This window comes from Lichenostomus cassidix, chromosome 15, assembly GCF_008360975.1.
Source record: "Lichenostomus cassidix isolate B80296 chromosome 15, HeHo_3.0, whole genome shotgun sequence".
NCBI lineage: Eukaryota > Metazoa > Chordata > Aves > Passeriformes > Meliphagidae > Lichenostomus > Lichenostomus cassidix.
Genome location: NC_139496.1, coordinates 5,379,926 through 5,398,427, shown reverse-complemented (window position 1 = coordinate 5,398,427; position 18,502 = coordinate 5,379,926). Strand labels below are relative to the sequence as shown.

General features: G+C 48.0%; 1 protein-coding gene across 7 annotated transcripts in view; it reads right to left on the bottom strand.

The window, feature by feature from the left end:
• Positions 1 to 2,901: 2,901 nt before the first annotated feature.
• The window catches only part of ULK1 (unc-51 like autophagy activating kinase 1), a 75,603-nt gene continuing 60,002 nt past the window's right edge, over positions 2,902 to 18,502 (bottom strand). For 5 of the 7 annotated variants that reach the window (XM_085075733.1, XM_085075731.1, XM_085075730.1 and 2 more), the window contains exons 19-29: positions 18,152 to 18,235; positions 17,304 to 17,566; positions 16,547 to 16,731; positions 15,936 to 16,051; positions 15,259 to 15,402; positions 12,551 to 12,738; positions 9,754 to 9,932; positions 9,501 to 9,619; positions 7,752 to 7,909; positions 7,407 to 7,542; positions 2,902 to 6,045 (exon numbers count right to left, since the gene is read on the bottom strand). In XM_085075733.1, coding sequence (XP_084931859.1) covers positions 5,990 to 6,045; positions 7,407 to 7,542; positions 7,752 to 7,909; positions 9,501 to 9,619; positions 9,754 to 9,932; positions 12,551 to 12,738; positions 15,259 to 15,402; positions 15,936 to 16,051; positions 16,547 to 16,731; positions 17,304 to 17,566; positions 18,152 to 18,235 — 1,628 coding nt within the window. In that variant the 3' untranslated portion in view covers positions 2,902 to 5,989. The remainder of the gene's footprint in view (positions 6,046 to 7,406; positions 7,543 to 7,751; positions 7,910 to 9,500; positions 9,620 to 9,753; positions 9,933 to 12,550; positions 12,739 to 15,258; positions 15,403 to 15,935; positions 16,052 to 16,546; positions 16,732 to 17,303; positions 17,567 to 18,151; positions 18,236 to 18,502) is intronic. The other 2 variants (XM_085075732.1, XM_085075734.1) reach the window with 2 other exon arrangements.

The window sequence follows — 18,502 nt, the reverse complement described above, 5'->3', positions numbered from 1 at the left end:
AAAAAGCTATGGCATTCCAGCTCCTCACCCATTCCAAGGGCAGCCAAGAAACTTCAAAACAGGCAGCACAAGCTCTGCTCTTAACCTGCCACAGCATGTACTGCCTCTTCCTTTTTCAAACTTACCTATTTTATCTTTAAACACCTACATATAACTTACCTGTTTGATCTTGCTACCAAAAGCAAGGAGAAATTGAAGTGACTTGCCAGAGTTGGCGCTGCTGGTGCACTCTGGGGGAGTCAGACCCTGAAGGATGGGAAGGCAGAATGGCTGAAGGACAGGGGTTTGCCATGTTTTTGGAGGCACTTAATTTAATTTTCATAGCGATGTCAGTGTCTCTCCTCACACCAAACTGCCGCCTGCAGAGGGGGCTCTGGGAACGCGAAGTGCCACCTCCCTGCCGTGTGCTGGGAACACCCAAAGCTCTGGCTGCACAGCTGTCCCTTGCCAGGGCACCTCTGGCACCTCTCCCACTCCTCCCTGCCCAGGGACACTGCGGGATGTCCCTTCCGGCTGGCAGAGCAGGGCCCATGGCCCCAGTGCAGCTGGCTATCCCCTCCCTGAACAGGTTGCTCCTGCTCTGCTGTGGCAATGTCACCCCAACAACCTTCTCATCTTCCTCCCCAAGGCCAGCTATGGAAAAGGGACATATTTATTTCAAGAGGACTTGCTTTAAATACACAGAGATATAAAATTTCTTTTACATCAATAAAAAAGGCTCCAATGAGACATCGTGTTGTTTTGAAGGATACTTTCTTCCAATAGTTTTCTGTTAAAGGGAAGGAAAAAGCTGCTAAACTGATCTTTAATGAATTTAAGGCCTTTGCTGTACAGCACTAGAAGTTCAGGAGATACCAAACATTGTGGTTAAAAGCCATTAACCTCCATGCTGGGAACTGATGACATGCTGTCCTGCAAGGGACAAGCAGCACCTTAGCTCCTCCCCAGCAGTTGTATTGGGTATTAGCTGGATACACAAAGAAAAATTGTGCACATTTGGGAATTCAGTTACTCTCTGTCTATGACAAGGGAAGAAACCTGTGTTTGACATTTGCTTCTGCTCCTTCTTAGAAATACATTATTTAACATGTTTTCTGAAAGCACTCAAATCCCTTGCCAGGTTCCATCTCCCAGGAGGGGGGTGGTTCTGACTCTATTGTCCCTAAAAAGGCTGTTTTTAGAAAGAAATGTCCCAGGGAAGTTTATATGCCTGCACTACGTGGCATTCCTCACCCAGGGAATGGCATCCATCCTCAGTGCTACATTTATGGTAATAAATCTAAATAAATCCAGCTGCTGGCATTTCTCTGGGGAGCATTAGCTCCTGCCTTGCAGAGCTGTGCCAGGGTATTGTCTCCCTGCACACAGCCCTTCCCCTCCTTCAGCAAAACCCCTCAGGAGATTGTGAGGTGACCAGGCACAGTGGGCCACAGCAGAGAAGCCAACATCAAGCTAAACTCCAGAGAGCTCAAATGTGCTGGGAAGGAGTTAATTCCTTGTGAAACAAAGCTTTAGAAGAGCTGGAAGCAGAATAATTGATCTTTGTATCGCCTTGGTTCAACACACACCCACCCGTTTCTGCTTCCTTGATGTCACTGTCACCCCTGATCTTTCAGAGTTGAATGAGTGTGTTTTTGCTGACGTACTTACCAACAACTAAATATAAAATGCAGGAACAAAGCCAAATGCCCTGGAAGAATTGCTCGGGTTTGTTTTCTCCTAGAATCAACAGCAGCGTAACGTCACAGTCAACATCCAGAAAGTTGTGCAATTTCCACTGGTGCTTTTGAACCGTCCAGGCCCCATGGTTCAGTGCTTTTAGAAGAGACTGTGTGTTTCTGTTGTTTAAGTTTTCCCAGCTAGCAGTTTCCCCCTCTGCTCTGCTGCCTGTGAAAGAGTCCTATGGATTCAGCAGAGAGTCCTCTATCCACACAGGCGTGTGACACACAGGGATCCATCTTTCATTTGGCTACAGTGTTTTCATTTGAACCTTTTCAATTCTTCATGAACAGCTTCAAAAGACACCCCCTCCCTTACCCTCAGCATCAGAAACTTTTAAATGGATATATTCTGCACTACTGTATCATGCTGCAGGGAACAAACATATGCAAGGTTTTTCCACTAAAGGAAAAAAATGTTGGAAAAAACCCAAAACAACCCCCAAATCCACAAAAAACAAAGACCCAAATTTGCTGAGCTGTCAAACTTTAAGCAACACCAGCACGTGTAATTATTTAGCTTTCCAAGGGTTGCTGTGGGGCCTTGCCCAGGTGGTACCACCACCTTTCCACCACACAGAAATGCAGTTTCTCAGAGTTGTCCCCAGCACTGATGGTGTTGCAGCTCTGCAGGGAGGAGGGATTGACTGTCCCTGCATGTGAGTCAGCATCAACAAGAGCCCAGCATCTCCAGGCAGGACTGTTCTCACAGAGCAATTCCCTGGTGTGGGAAAGGCAAGGGCAGGAAATAGGTTATGCAAGACAAAAACAATTCCAGTTCACGGTAAATTATTATTTTGAAATAAGGTTTTTTCTTACAAAAACAATACTGTCCAGTAACTGGGGTGATGCTGCATCATACAGGGGCTGGTGGGCAGGACTTTCCCCAGTGATGCACATGGGCAACAATAACACACAAAAGTTCAGCAAGTGGAGTTTTGGGAAGTATTTGGTGGAATTATGGTATTTGGCTTTTGAAAGTTTACAGCTGTGTTGCTGAAATTTCTGCAAGAGTGAAAGGACTGGACTAATTAATTCAGCACCTTTCCCACATCCCAGATGCAGGGTTTAGCTTTTCCTCCTTGAATATTCCAAAAGTCAAGCAGGTAGAAGCACACACATTATAAAGACTTTGCTCAGATGCCACGTGAACTGGAATTATAAAGCACTGAAAACAGGCCGCTAACAATTTCAAATCAATTTTATTTTCTTAAATTGGTGTCGTACAATTTAAAGCCAAAAAAAAAAAGTCACACAAAACACAAATAAAAAATGTTGACAAAGTATCAAGCATTACCTTATAAAGAACATCATCATACGCTCTCACAAACCTGAAGGTACGTGTAATTAGACTGAGGTTTCTTGAAATCTATTAAAGACGCCAGACACAAACGCTGCAACAGCAACAAAGCCATGACAATAGCAGGTGGACTACACTAGCAACTTCAGCAATGGTTGGGGGTTGGTTTTTGGGGTGTTTTCTTTCTTTTTTTTTTCCTTTTTTTTTTCATACCTTATTGTCTACAAAGCAATAAATATTTTTCACCAAAAAAGTTGGTTTCACGCTACATGCAGTTAGATAAAAAAGAAAGTCACCAAAGTGATGGCAAAATAAATCACCTGTCAGATTTTTCTCTTTTTTTTCTTTTTTTTTTTCTCCCCTGTTTTTGGGGTTATTTTGTGTGGGTTTTTTGTTGGTTTTTTTTTTTCTTTTTTAATTCAAGCACAGTGGCTAAGTTTCAAGTATTGAGAGAAAAAACATATATATACACGTTTGTGTTTGTGTGTGTATTCTCTACCCATGCACACACATACACACACACAGCCTTGCATGTATATACACAAACACATACATATATATCAGTTGTAGGTCTGTAAACCACAATTCTTTTTGGAGCAATATATACTTGTATACATTGAATGTGGACGATTTTGATACATTCAAGTAATTAAGTACAGCTGGAAGGTTAGTGCTGAGCTTGCCACACACACAGCTCACTAGGGCGCGGCAGAGACGTGGATCCCAGGCTGGGCTCCTCCTCGGAGGCTCCGGGGTGCAGGGTTGGTATTGCAGAGTCAGTCCTGGCTTGGTGCTTCCATGCTGCCTCCCAGCCCTCCTGCCTGCAGCATAGCCCTTTGCACATCTGGCCAAAACCTTTCAGAAGCAGTCTGGGTCTCCTCGGTGTTTCTGTCCACAGCAGGCTGGGGGGTTTTGGTTGTTTTTCTTTTTTTTCTCCCCTCCTTCTTTTTTTCCCAGGCACAAGCACAAACGGCCACAGAAGCAGCAGACTGTGAGTGTACAGTGTAACAGCTGCCAAATATTGAAGCATTTGTGAAAGCTACACTTAAGCTTCCCTGGTTGGGGCAATTGGGAATATTTTTAAATTGTTTTATTGGCATTTCTGCTCTGTGAACAGAAACACCCGTGTTGCCAAACACGGCTCCAGCTCCAAAGTCAATGAAGTTGCTCCTGAAACCCTTGTAAAGTATCACACCGAACGTGCCAATCTCGAGAGGAAAAAAAAGCAATGAGGACTTAACCACCACGTGCAAAATATTTTTAGATCCCCAAAAACTAAGCCTGAGGTTTCGAGTTGCTTTCAAAGATGCTTTTCTGCCCAGTGCTACCACAATACTGCCACGACTCTGGAACGTCACACTCATGCTCTCACAGACAGATGGAAGGCAGGCAGCTCCCCTTGCACACACATGCTCACAGCACCCGAAGCCTCAACCAGAACTCCAGCCACTCGCAGTCGCATTTGGCTACAGAGTCTCCTTGAAAGAAATGCTCAACATAAAACCGAACGCGACGAGATTTCTTTATAAAAAAAACCCCCAACAAACAAAAACAAAGCAGCAAATAAAACTTCTTAAAAAATGCATTTCCAAGTGTGTGGGATCCTAACGCCTGTTCTTCAGCTCTTAAAAAGCACGGAGCTTTGTACTGACTGTCCTCAAAAGAACATTTAAATAAAAAACAAATCTTGGTACTGCCAGACTGCAAGTCAGCTTTGCCTGGTGTGGAGGAGGAACAGCACAGACTCTGCAGTGCTCTTTGCCTCACACTCACAAGATACAGTACAGTTAAATACGTACAGTTACACACAAACCATATCAATATCAATATATATTCACTCTTAGGAATACATATTAATATACGCACACACGTAGTGCAATAAAACAACCAGGAAGCAAGGAAAGGAATAAAAAGAACAGCATTCCTAACAGTCGTGATGTTCCTGGGTTGTTGTGTGATGCAAAGTCAACTTCTCAAAGTTCCCATAGTGTGTAAAGTGCAACTTTGATTCACAAAGCTAGTGTTTTCAGTTTGAGGGGCTCCAGGACAGGGGTTATTGAGCCAACAGCTGAAAGCAGGACAGTGCTAGTGCTTCCTCCAGGTAGGTACGTGCTGACAGGCTGAGCTCAACAGCCAGGAGTCTTTCACATTGATCCCACTGCGCCCAGGGACCAAGGGAGGAACGGATTCAGTTTGGCTTCTTACAAACACAGGATGTGATGCTCTCTGTTGTCCTCCTGTTCACTGCAGAGTCCCTTTCCCTGTGTCGTTCGCCCATCCAGGCAGGCAGACAGGGAGCCCACACAGCAGCCGTGGGATTTCCAAGCTTCCCAGCAGCTGCACGGCCTTTGCCTCACTCAGCAAGTCTGTCGAGGTGGGAGCTACTTCAGAAACGCCAACTCCCTCCTCTCCAAGCACTCCAAGGCATAAACACAATGAGGAAGGACAAAGGAGAGAGTGGAGGGGAGCCTCCAGCTGCCAGGGAGCTTGAAGATGCCTGGCTCTCAGCTGGGAAGGGGAAAGGACATAAACTGGCCTTTATGTCTGAATGACACACTCCGACATCAACTGAAGCCAGCAGTTTCAGCACATCCATTGCCTGCAATGGACACAGCACTGGAATACCCTGTTCTTATGCAAGAGGGGTAGGCAGCAGTCTTATCCTTCAAAGTGCTGGGAAGAAGCAAACTTCTAGCCTTCAACCCCTCTGACAACGAGGGAGACCTTTCCACATCAGCTATGCCTTCACCCAGGCCTTCGGGCAGGGAAGTATTTGTGCTTGCTGCAGTCATACGTCCCCACAAAGCAATCCAAGTCTGTGGAACAGCTTCCCAAAACGTCCACATACAGAACAGTGAGAAGTTCATCCTCCAGTTGTCCTACTGCCAGAATTGTCTCCCACCACAGCACAGGCTGTTGGGAATAAAGCAATCAGCTGGGGCAAGGTGTGTGAAGGACAACGCCACTGAAATCAGGCACAGAACCCCGACAGCAGAGCTGACAGCCTGCGCTCGATGCACAGCTTACCTGGGGAAAAAACCAGCACAAGCAATCAGCTTCTCACTTTCCTGGCAATATAAAGACCACCACTAGAGATTGAACACAAGAGGAAAAACAGATAGTAGAATTTCAACAAATCTAAGCAGCACCTTGAGAATCGTTGCCAGGTACCAATCAGGCCAGAGAAGACCTGACCACAGACACCTTGCTGGGAAGGGACAGGTCAAAGGGTTGAACAGTCAGAGATCTGACAGCAAAAGCTGGGAGGCAGCAGTTCTGACAGAGATATCAAGATGTTATAAAGGATTACCATCTGCCAGAAAGAATTTGTTCACTTCCAGTTATTGGAGCAGCTTTTGCCAGCAGGCAAAATGACTCAAGGTCTCCAGTGCCATTTGCCATGGCTTACACTGAGAGACAGAGCCCACCCAGCATCATCAGTGCCAGGTCCTCATTGCCTGAGCCCAAAAATCATTCAAAAGATAAATGTTTGGTGGAATTCATGCCTCTCACAGGAACACTTGCTGTATTTCTAGGTTCATCATTTTACTTTTCAGAAATATGTAATCACAGACCTGAGATCTAAAATGAAATGCACGCCCATTACTGCCTACCAGAGAACAGCTCAATCAGGAAGCTGGAATTTGGAATACCAGGATAACAACTAGGAAAAGAAATCTACTACATGCATTAACTGTATCTCTGGATCAAAAGATGTGATCTAGGTTTGGTAAGAAACAGTACAATAGAAACCACTTAGTATTCCCTATTCACTTAGCCCTCCAGTACCACACACCACCTGACTATTTCCCTTTGTTCTCCCTTCAGTGAGCCTCCTGTCAGCTGTGAAAGTTGGTGATAATTAACTGACTGATTGCCTGGGAGCCAGAAATCTCTTCTCTCATTACCTATCCAAGGGCTCTGCCTCCACGGATGGCTAGAGCCGTCCAGTGCTCTGGATGGCAGCCCAAGGCAGGCAGTGGGTGGCCAGCAGAGGGGACAGGCACATGGTCTGCCAGCTGTGGCCTCCCCCTCTGACCACAGGGACACTGCTGGGAGTGCTGCAGGTGGGCTGGGATGGCTGTGGTGGAGCAGAGCCCAGGCCAAGCCAAACTGCTCCCACAGACAATGGTTATCACCCATCCCCTCTTCCCACATTCTGCAGGGAGAGGCAACAGAGGTGATTAAACCCCAGCCATAAGGGGCTTTTTCTGTTGGAAAAACAGGAGGCTGCAAGGAGCTGTAACAAGCCAAGAGGTCTCTGCTATGTCCACCAAGATGTAGCCAAAGGAAAAAAATGGTGCTGGGAACGGTAATTTCTAACCCATGCAGCTAAAAAGCCCGTATGTTCTAGTTGGGGAAAAAACAGAAAGTCACCGAATACTCACATTTACTGATGTTTTCTATGTCCCCCTGCTCAGTGATGATGTTCAGGAGCCCCTCCATTAGCAGCAGAGCTTTGTGGTACCTCTGTGCACAATCTTCTCTGTGGTGGAACATCTCATCCAGGGCTGCAGACTGCACCTGAGGGCAACAACACAGCGCTGAGAGGTTACTCCCAGAACAAACCCAGCTTTCCCAGCACAGTCTCTCAGCTGCTTGGACACCTCCCTTGCCCAGCCTGAGAGGGGAGCATCACGAGGGAAGCCACCTGCTAAGGCCACCAGCAGGAACCATTAATGCCCAACACTGCTCTGTGCTAACCCCAGTCCCAGGCACTGTGAGGTTTTTACCATTTGCACAGCGTAGCTGAAGATGAGCTTCTCTGCAGTGATGCTGTTGATCCGATCCATCAGCTTCTGTTTGTCCAAGAAGAACCTCTGCAGTCTCACGTTGAGGCAGTGGCAGGAGGATACACTGGATTTATAAAGCTCATTCAGCTTCTTCACAACTACGGTAAAAGAAAGAAATGCTTCAGGCACTACTTCCAGTTCTCCCTGTGCCTCCCCATCTCCACGTGCAGAACTCCAAACGACTAACCCAGAGACAACAGGGTTCTGTTAAAGCCAAGGGACTGACAGGAAAGTCCTGCACTGAGAAGGTCTTTTCCCTTTCCTCTGTCACCTTCACCAGTTATAAGCCTGCACATGGCAACTCCTACACACTTCTGGTTCACCTGAGGCCAGGTCTATTTTTGTTTCCCACAACTGTCACAAGGCAGGGAGCAGTTTGCTCCCTACAGGATGTCTCACACACCAGCAGCAGCAGACGTGCAGATACAGAGCTTCTGCTACTTGATGGGTGATGACGTGCTGTGAAGGAGAGCATGGCTCACATGTGGGAGCTCTTGGAGTGGATCAGCAGCACTGACTAAGCAAGGGAATCTCTCTTGGGACGCTGCTGTCCCACTAAGAAAAGATATGGGTGCCTGTGAAAGGCCACCTCCTTTTCTGAACCACAGCAGCTCGTACGGGAAGCTTATGGAATAGAGAATCAGGAGTCAAACATGACTCTGAGCAATTAAATAACAACCCAGAATTGCAAGGGATGCCACAGGCTGAGTCTCCCTAGCTACATGGCATGATCTACACAGAGTACTGAACACAAACTCCCACCAGCTGATGAGTACTAACTCCTACATGCACACTTGAAAATCCCCACACTACACGAAACAAGACAAGCCAGCCTTGCCCAGTTCCCACACATTGGAGGACAAATGACACCACAAATCTACAAGCTGCAATCTGCTCTGAAAAGGAGTGATTTATTTGGGTTATGACAACTTTCCTGTTCCCCTGAACTTGTGAAGATGTGTAGCTAAATCTGGTATATTTTGCTCCACACTGCCTGCTACAACATATGTGTGTTCATCATATTTAACTTCCATTTTTTTACACCCCATCCCAAGGCAGCACAAATACTTGCAAAGACAAAGCTCTTGGGGTAGGCGGCTGGTGGGTCAAGTATTTCAAGTGTTTCAGAAAGCTCCCTCAGTAATATTACAATGGGAGTTTTAAAATTATTTTTTCTAATCACTGAATCACAGCCAGCTCTTACCACAGACAGTCAGATGCAAATGTAAGGCTGTAACACCAGCAAAGGAGTGACTCTGGCATTACCAGTACTTCACTTCCTGTGTTTTTGTTTCACTTGAAAAATCATCACTGCCAGGACAGGTCTCTATTTGCTGAGTAAGCACTTCCTAGAACATGCCCTGTGTAATTAAGCTGGGCTTACATCAAGTACAAATAAGCACTTGAGATAGAGATATACAAGGAATCAGATAAGATACATCCCCCCCTTGCTAATTAGTGCTGAAGAGTCTCCCAGGAGCATGACAGTAGCTCTGAGACAAAGTCAATGAGAAGAGACGAACGTTCTCAGTGTGAATAAAGATCCTGCTGCACAAGAGGACAACTACAAATGAGCCCCCACCACACCAGTGGGGTTCACACTCACTCCACCCCCTCCATACCCTCTGTGACACTTTTAATAGCTCCATTCCAGGTGAGTCCTTTACCCCACAAGTGCAGCAGCCTTACCTTGCTTGACAGTGGAGGAGAGGCACAGCTTGCCAGCTTTGATCTGCTCTATGGCCATCTGCAGCCCCGAGGACAGAAGCTCTGCCACTTTCAGGTACAGCACGAGCTGCTCTGCATAGCTGCAAAGAAAGCACATTCAGTGCAGACAGATCAGTGTGACTGTGCAGCAGCTCCGTGTCCCCAAGGACTGCAGGTACACAAGGGAGGGAGTGACAGAAGCCCTGGGAGCTGGGCCCTCTCTGCCCATCCTTACCTCCACTCCCGGCTCAGGAGGCTGATCTGGTCGGCCACCACGCTCTCCTGGAGCTGGTACTCTGATGTCACCGAGCTGCTCATGTCACTGGAGCTGCCCTTCAGAGCAGCGATCTCCATCACGTAGTGCACGAAGGCCAGCGTGAAGCGCAGGCTGCGCAGGATGTCCGTGTGCTCTTGCTGTTGAAGGGATGCCAAGGGGAGTTACAGGGAAAGCTGTTCACATGAGCTCTGCCAGCAACCCATCCCAGCTTACAGAAACAACATCTCACTCTCAGACCCTCTCACACCTCTGCTTTGGGGCTTTGGGCCAAACTCAGCCCGGAGCCTGCACCAGTTCCTCTTCTACAGTAACAGCAGCAAGCAACAGCACCAGGCCAGAAACTTCTAGGCAACTCCCTGGAGAAGCTGGTGAGGCTTACTCTAAATTGACAAGCTCCCTTCCCAAGGAGCATCCCAGCTCTGTGGGATTCTTTCAGAAGTCAGCCAGGAAGAGGGAGAGACCATCTGCACCACGGGCCCAGCAATGCCAATGTGGATTTCATGAGAGTGACAACCTCCTACACCACAGAAAACTGCCAAGAAAGTGTCTCCCACCCTACATCCCAGCCCTCACTTTGTCATGAAGGGGGCCTTCATCCCCTCCCCTCCAGTGCAGTGAGCCCTGGATGAGGTTTTCTGAGGAGACAGCAAGGACAACTCTTCATCTGCAACTCCTGTCCAGCTAACGAGGGAAGTGCTCACACCAACTGCTGTGGTCATTTCAGAGTAGTTTCTTCTCTGCTACAACAGATCAAAGGGGATTATCCAATTTCTGGGAAGCTGCATTGCTCAAGTCACTGCAACCAGTTCTGGGAAGTTAGTATTTGTGGAAAAACTGAATGCTTGTGGGTCAGCAAAGTGAATTGCTGCCTGAATCAGATGCCAACTCCATTGTTTGTACTCTCTGTTGAGAAGTGGGTAACCTGCTTGATCTTCAAAGCTTCACTGGCTCAGCTCTCTCAAAGGGGGGTAGTAAGGATGTTTCCTACATGAATTGACCCCCATGCTCAGGATCTGAGAGCTTCTTTATTTCCTTTACTGGCTCAGGCACTTGGCTGCTCAGGCAGCTTTGACTATCTGGAATATGAATCTCTCCTCCCACCACCTTGCTACCTGGACAGTCCAGTATGGTGAGGAAGTGTTATCTCCATCTTCCTCAATTTTCTTTAAAAGCGGAGGAGGAACTTGGAGATTAAGTAATTACCAAGTCATACAAGAAGTTTGTGGCAGAGCAGGAAACTGCTGAGATCTTGCACATCTCAGCCTCCTATCTCTCACCAACAGGCAGTCCTTCCTCTCTACAGTCAGTTGCTTCTGTTAACTGTGCTGACAGTCACTGCCCCATTTGCCTTCACAAGTCTTCATTAGCCATCTCTGTATTGTGTTTTTGGAGCACTGCAAAAGAAACTAAACCCCAGCCTCCAATATGCCTTGTCTGCACCTAAACAAACTTTTACAAAAGATGGAAGAACCACCCATCTGAATGCAACAGCGCTGCTCAAGACAAACAAGGGCACTTAAACAGTAAGACTTTAGTGCCCTGAAAGATGAGCAGAAAGCAGCAAACCTGCCAGGTTTGCATTCTGGCCAATTCCACAGAACACAAAAGGGTCTTGAAATCTGCTGTAAAGGTTTTGTGACATGGAAACGGATTACTGTGCTCAGCAGAAACGATGACTGAAGCCAAATGACTCATTACAGACAGAGAGGCTGAGTGCTATTCCAAGATCAAACTGATACTTCCTTAGGACACTTCTCTCCAGACCAGCATCCAAAGTGGTGGCAGCTGGCAGAGCCCCAAACTTCTGTCACCTCACACAGGTAGGATGCTCAGTTAAACTGACTGCTGCTGTCATCACATCATTGCTGGAAGCTTTTGCCCTGTGGCTTTACAGGTAATGAAGCCAATAAATGCATTTCAACGAAAAACTGACACAAAAAACAAGCTCAACAAAATCTGAAGTAGAAGAGCAAACCCACATCCTTAAAACAATGTGTGCATATCTCTGTTGGTATCTTGGGGTTTTCAGCAGCACCAGCAAGTGTCAGAAACAAAAAGCCTTCTCCAGTCCCAGACAGCCCAAGGAGGTATCACAAGCAGAAACGAAAGCATGACTGAATCCACCTCCCACCTCCACTGCAAATGGGCAGCCTGACCTACATTTCAAATATATCTCAGCTATAACAGAATTTGCTCTGCTTCAGCCTGCAGAGAAGGGGAGCCTGGCAGCCTTTCAGCTCCACAATCTGGTTCAGCTGTTCTGGTACAGAACACGGCGTCCCCCTGCCCCCAGCAGGAACAGAAGTGTCAGGTTTACTTTGTTTTCAGATCCTTTCAGCAGAGACCATATCACTGCCCATTCCCCAAGTGCACCAGGCAGGCACCTGACACACTGAGCTACTCACGTTCTCAGCTCAGCTGCTACTAATGCTGAGCCTTTTAAAAAAGGAGAGGCCCAAAGCAGGCAGGTTTGCTTCAGCAGTTCTGCTTAATACAGAATGCATTGGATAACTGACCTTCCAAACTGCAATTTCAGCTTCGGAATTGGGGAATTTTAATCCCAATCATGGGCTGCCTCATGGACTAAAGGCTTGGTGCTAAATATGCCCTGGGCTTTCTGAGCACTGCACTGGCCTTGCTCTCTTGGAAACAGTTTGCTCCACCTTTGGAAGCAATCCTCTGGACTACAAGCATGGAGTTGTCTGGGTTTGCTTTACTTTTATTCCCCTGTCCTTTGCCCCTGGGATGCACCCACCTCCATGAGTGTCTCTTCGGGCAGCTCTGGTGCCTCAAAGGTGACAGCACCCTCCAGGTTGGCAGTGATGGGATCAGCAAAGGTGTAACGGAGACTCGAGGGGCCTTCCAGAGCCTCCCCAGCAGCTCCCACTGCCAAGTGCCTCCCACTGAAGGAGCCTCCAGAACTGAGAGAGCTGGAAGACCCCACTGCGAAGAAAAAGAGACAAAGGAATTACTGGAGGTATTAATAGCAGGCCAGGTAGATATTCCTCATGCAGGAGAGAGGACAATTCTGTAGGATTCAGGATCATGGATCAGACAGGAACCAGCAAGAGGTACTTCAGAGGAAGATGCAAGGACTCTGGATGCAGAATAACCACTCCCCACCATAAGCTCCTTAGCAACTCAGGCAGACCAGTTTAGAAGCTCAGGCAGATTTAAAGCACCTTCCAGAAAAATGATCATTTATGGAGATGATTCAGAAAAAATTATTTTTCCTTTTTTTGGCTAAACCCTTTCTGAATCCTGCCACAGTATCTTGGCCTGATCTTTATCACACTGTCACAGCCAACTTCCCCACCATGGAGCAGCACAGTTGGAACCCTGGCTCCCTGCTTTTTTGCTATCACTGTCACTAAATGAGCACTCTGATAAGTGATGGTTCTAGAACATCCTGCATGCAAGCCAGGAGAGCTTTCCATTAAATGCCCTGCTTTTGCTTTCCCCTCTTTATAAACAAGAGGCTGGGCAGAGAATCAGTGACCAGCTGAATCAAGACCCTAGCCCCAGGGTTCTGGAGACCCTGTAGGTATGGAGTCCATCAGACAATTCCTTCACCATCAGCTTTTCCCCTTCTTGACCACTAAATCCACTCTAGGAGCACAAAGGAGTTTTTGTCTCAGAACATTCACAATACATTCACCACTTCCAGAGGGCTTCCTACCACTGGCACACTGCCACAGAAACATTCTATCTGAGGGGGGATGCCAATACCAGCTCCAACACTCTGCTGATTCTACTCAGGTGGTATTCTTCATTGTCACTGGTCCTTTGAAGGAATATGTTTCTCTCCTATCCACAAATTTAATTTACTGCCCTGCCCTGCCTTCAAAAGGTTCAGCAATATAATAACACACAACTGATCTGCAGAGAGGCACAGCCTTCTTTCCTCCCAAAGCTCTTTCCATGTCAGCAGCAATGCTTCAAAGCTAAGTGGATCACCAAAGACAGGCAGAGTATTCCCAGTTCTCTTAGAGAGAGGAGAGGATCTACAACATCCCATTCTGGATGCCCTGTAATTCCAAGAGGCTGTTTGGAGAAATTGTTATGATGACTCACAGAAAGGCTCTGCCTTTAGAACTGTCCTTACTCATGGCTTGTCCAGCACTTGGAGTGAAAAGTTTCAGCTTGCAAATTTCCCCTTTCCACCATGAACTTCATGCCTTAACTGTAACATAAGGAGTTTCTGCACAGGCCTAATAAACAAAGCTTGTCCTGCAGCATTGCTTTGGTTGCCTTGACCTAATGCTGTGTGTGTTAAAGGTTCACTTTCAACAGCCTCCTATTCCAGGCCTCCCATCTGACATCCTGACTGTTGGGCAGACCCTTAACCACCTGAGTATCAACCTGCTAAAATGTGGTGCTTGGATCTGCTTCCAGATTGCTATTATCCCTGCAAAAGCAGCACAGGAAGTCTGAATCCTCTATCCATCACATTGCAGTAGTAGCTGGAGGCTGTAGCCAGGACAGTGACCCCACTGCCCTACCAGCCCCTCACACACTTTTTGAGAATCTCAAAGCTCACCCTCCAAATAGCAGAGACAAAGACAGGATTGTGGTCCCAACCTGCCAGGCAATCAGAGACGTGAGTGGTTTTAGATAGGATGGAAATGCAAGTTATGCACAGGAACCAAGCCCATATGTCCCTCCATCCCAGTCAAGCAGCTTATTCATGGCCACATCCAAACTTTCCTTGAAGTAATTGAGAGCAACAGCGTCAAGCACATTCAGATGAGGAACAGCGAAGACAAGAACTCAAACAAGCCAAATATGCAAATCAAAATGTGTCCAAATATTTTCTTAAACTGAACACAGACTCCAGCTCCCAGACACTCTATCCCAAAAAGGCCAATTACCACAGCCTCAACTGCTGGCTGACAAGGCCAGAGCACTGGTGTCTTACAAGGAGTATCTGCCAAGCAGGAGTGCATTTCCCCACCTCCTACCTAAGCAGCTCAGAGCAAGAGTAACACCACTAATAGTTTAGCACACGGAGCCATCCTGGCCCTTTCCCAACAGTTCTTGTGCACTGAAATTGCTGGGCACCAATAGTCACACTCATCTTTTACAGCTCATCCAAAACCCACGGGGAGAACAATCAGAACACAACTCAATCTTTACATGTGTTCACCTCTCAGCAACAGTGGGTCTGTGAGCAGCTGTAGCATTATTCCTGAAGCAGAGAGCAATGAAGTAAAAGTTTGTCTGCCTCTTACAGTACTGGAAAACCACTCTCTGGCACTAATGCCAGTGCAAACAGTTAGCAGCAATAACTGGGGTTGGCAGGAGCCAGCACAAGAACCTCAAAGGTGCTGAGACCAGCTGAGCTCTACAGATTGCTCTGAGCAGCCCTCTGCCATCACCAGGGTGCAGCAGCAAGGAATGAAACACATCTCTCTGCCCCCAGGCATTCCCACTGGAACAGGCAGGTAGGTATTGGCCCTTTACCTGAAAACATCCTGGTCCTCGTGGTCTGTGGGGGGGTAGTTCCACTGGGAGGGGATCCAACAGTAAAAACCACTGGGGATGGGCTGGCAGAGCCCCCAGCCCGGGCACCAGAGTGCAGGGTCCCTCCGTAAGCACCTGAGGGAGCTGGGGAGACAGTTGAAAGGTGCAGACCGGCGTTACAGGAAGGTTACTCAGCGCACGGGGTGCCTCGCCCAGCGGGTGTGTTCCTGCAGACTCTCCCGGGACACAGTGCTCAACAGCACAGGCCAGTGAGGCATCCCCAGCAACAAAGGCCACAGGACAGAGCCTGGGCAGCGCCAGCCACTGCTGCAGCTGCTGTTCCTCCTCGCTGCCTGACCTGCACGCCCAGAGCACCCACCCGTGCGGAGCCATTCACCCTCGAGCCGCCTGGCACGAAGTCACCACTTCCACAGGTTGTCACATTCACAAAAGAGGAAGCCCTGCCTACAAAAATCACACCACTGTCCAGCAGTTACGCAGCACACACTGCCCTCGGAGCAGGGGAAAGCAAACACCACTGCACTCCTCACACACAGCACTCGCTTCCTGCGCCAAGAGCCACCGGCAAAGCAGCCTCCCGTTTGCAGGAGGGGTGTAGGCAAACTGCTCACCCATCCCAGGACACCCTGCCACATCTGCCTGGCCTCCCCACCTACCTGCAATTTCCATGGGCTTCTCATTGTTGAGGCTGTCACTGCTGCCAGCTTCCGAGATCTGTGCCCCAAAGGCTGCCTTCAGAAGCAGGTCAGTGAGCCTGCCTGTGCTCAGAGATCTAAAGAGAGTACAGACAACATGATGGTGAAAATCAACAGGTTCCAGGTGTCAGCTAGCTTCACTTCTTTGTGCCATTCCTGGTCCACAGCCACTTAACACTACACAGTAAACAGTCTGGAGCTGTAAAAATCACTCTTTCAACAGAGCATCTGAAGCACCTCCTGGTATTTGTAGAAAGTGCAAACTATTGTGACTGTTTATTGTGCATTTCATCACGAGGGGATGCAGGACTTTATTTTGATGAAACTGCACAATAAACATGGTGTGAAGCTGCAGACAATCTTTCATTTTAAAACACCCAGGTCATGGCCTGCCCCTATAGAGGAAGACTTCTAAAATCTGCACCCTATCTGTTTGCAATCCAAGGGTGCTAGCAGACAACTACACAATGTTTACAGATGCCTCAGTACAACTTCAGCATTAGCTGGGGTTTGCCCCATCCATCCTGTACTGAGGAGTGATGTCCCACTGTATGAAGCAGACTCCAGCTCACCTGCCCTTGATCTCTTCCACAGGCCTCAAGCCCAACCCAGTTTGCTGGCAGTGGAAATGACCCATCTCCTTCAGATCTGGCAAGGTCTTGTTCCGTGTTGGAGTCATCATGACCCCCTGATGGGCCAAGAGGGTGAGGAGATTCTGTGAACTTGGGGTTTTGGGAAACTCAAATGGGGACACAGCCTAGGAAGAACAGAAAGAACAGAGATCTGTCTTTAAAATGAAGGAGGAAGGTTCCTCTTCGTCCCCATTTGTTTATCAAAATCAAACCGTTTAACAGCTTGCCTGAGATAAAGGTAGAAATCCCACCCCAAACAGAAAGACTAGAATGAAAGAACAACAAACTGAGAATTTTGTAAGCAGAGAAAATGCTGTCCCAGTGCCAGCTGCCCCTGAGGCACAGGGCTGTCACTGGCTGCTGGCTCTGCTGGGGATTCCTGCTGGACACACGCTTGCGTCACAGCTGGGTCACTGTGTCCCCACCAGCACCACACTCCAGCCATCAGGACAGCTCCTTCCCCTGCCTGCTCCCAGCCCCGGGCTCTGCTCAGCTGCTGAGCACTGCTGCCAAGGGAGAGCTGCCCACGGTAAGTAGGACATCACCCCATTTCACACAGATCACTGCACATTCCTCACAGGATAGGAGCGAGTGCTGGTAAATCCAGGTCAGAGCTATCTGGTCATGCAGCAGCTCATCCCCAAATCACCTAGAAGGTCAAGCTGTGAGAGGCCCAAAAGCAGACTCCTGGGCATACCTTTGTAGGGGATCCCATTATGGTTGGCAAAGGGCTTCTCTGCATGAACTCAGAGAGCTTTGGTGAGGATCGGAGCTGCCGGCAGTGCTGCAAGCCATGGATCTGCAGAGGCTGGCTGACTGGGGTATGACCAAAGTGAGCAACAAGAGGATCAGAGTGCTGCTTGGTTATCTTCTGCCTGCAGGAATGCAAATCTGACAGGTTGGGAGCACTGTGGAGCCGGGAGCCCATCCCTCGAGGAGACTGTTCGGGTGCCGAGGAACCTGCAGGGCACAGAGTGACAAACCACATCACTGTCTGGTCCTAACACAGAGAAACAGCCTGATTCCAGGATCCACAGCTCAAACAGCTACAGATTAAAACCTTCAGTGCATGGCTAAGGATGGCACTGAACAGAGCCACAGCACTACCAGGCCTGGCTGGGTTTTGGGTCTGTGGGAGGATGAGATATGAACAACAGGGAAATAAAAGTGCAGCTTCTTTCCTTCATTGCAGCTTTCAGAGACACAAACCCTGACTGTCAGAGCTCAGCAGCAAGGAAACTACACATCAAACAGACCCCTTGGCAGAGGGGGTGCTGGAGCTTTTGAGAAGCTTTTCCTTTATTCAATCCATTGGCTTCAGAGCCCCAAATTCAAGTTTTTGCAACATGGGATCTGTCAGCAGTGGAAGATGCTGGCTGATGGGATGTGAATGGATCAACCCCAGCTCCTACCAGCACACAGAGATCCTGGCTGGCCAAGCATCCAGAGAAGCTGCTGAAGCAACCAACCCAACCTAGAATGCCCTGAGACTACAGTTCTGACATTATCCATAGGAATAACAAAGGAAGGTAAGGACCAACGCACCGGCAATGGGAACACGGCTTCTCACTTCTGCTCCAAGAGAAGATGGGATAACAGTCTGGCTGGGCTGCTCTGGGATTGTTCCAACTGGGAGGGAATGCAGTAAAAAAAAAAGTTTATTCAGTATTAAGTTTCCATAGGCAAGAACAGCACTATGCACCACCTGTTTATAGAAAGATGCCAGTTATCTCTTCCATTATCTCAGCCCTAGCTGTATGGTGAAAAGATCCTCAACTCCTGTAAAAGGAGGTAAAAAAAAACTCTGCCTGGTGTTAGTGTAGCAAGTTTTAGTCCGACTTCGCAGTGATATTAGTTCAGAGTACCTAATACTCTGTACGAATATTCTGTATTTCC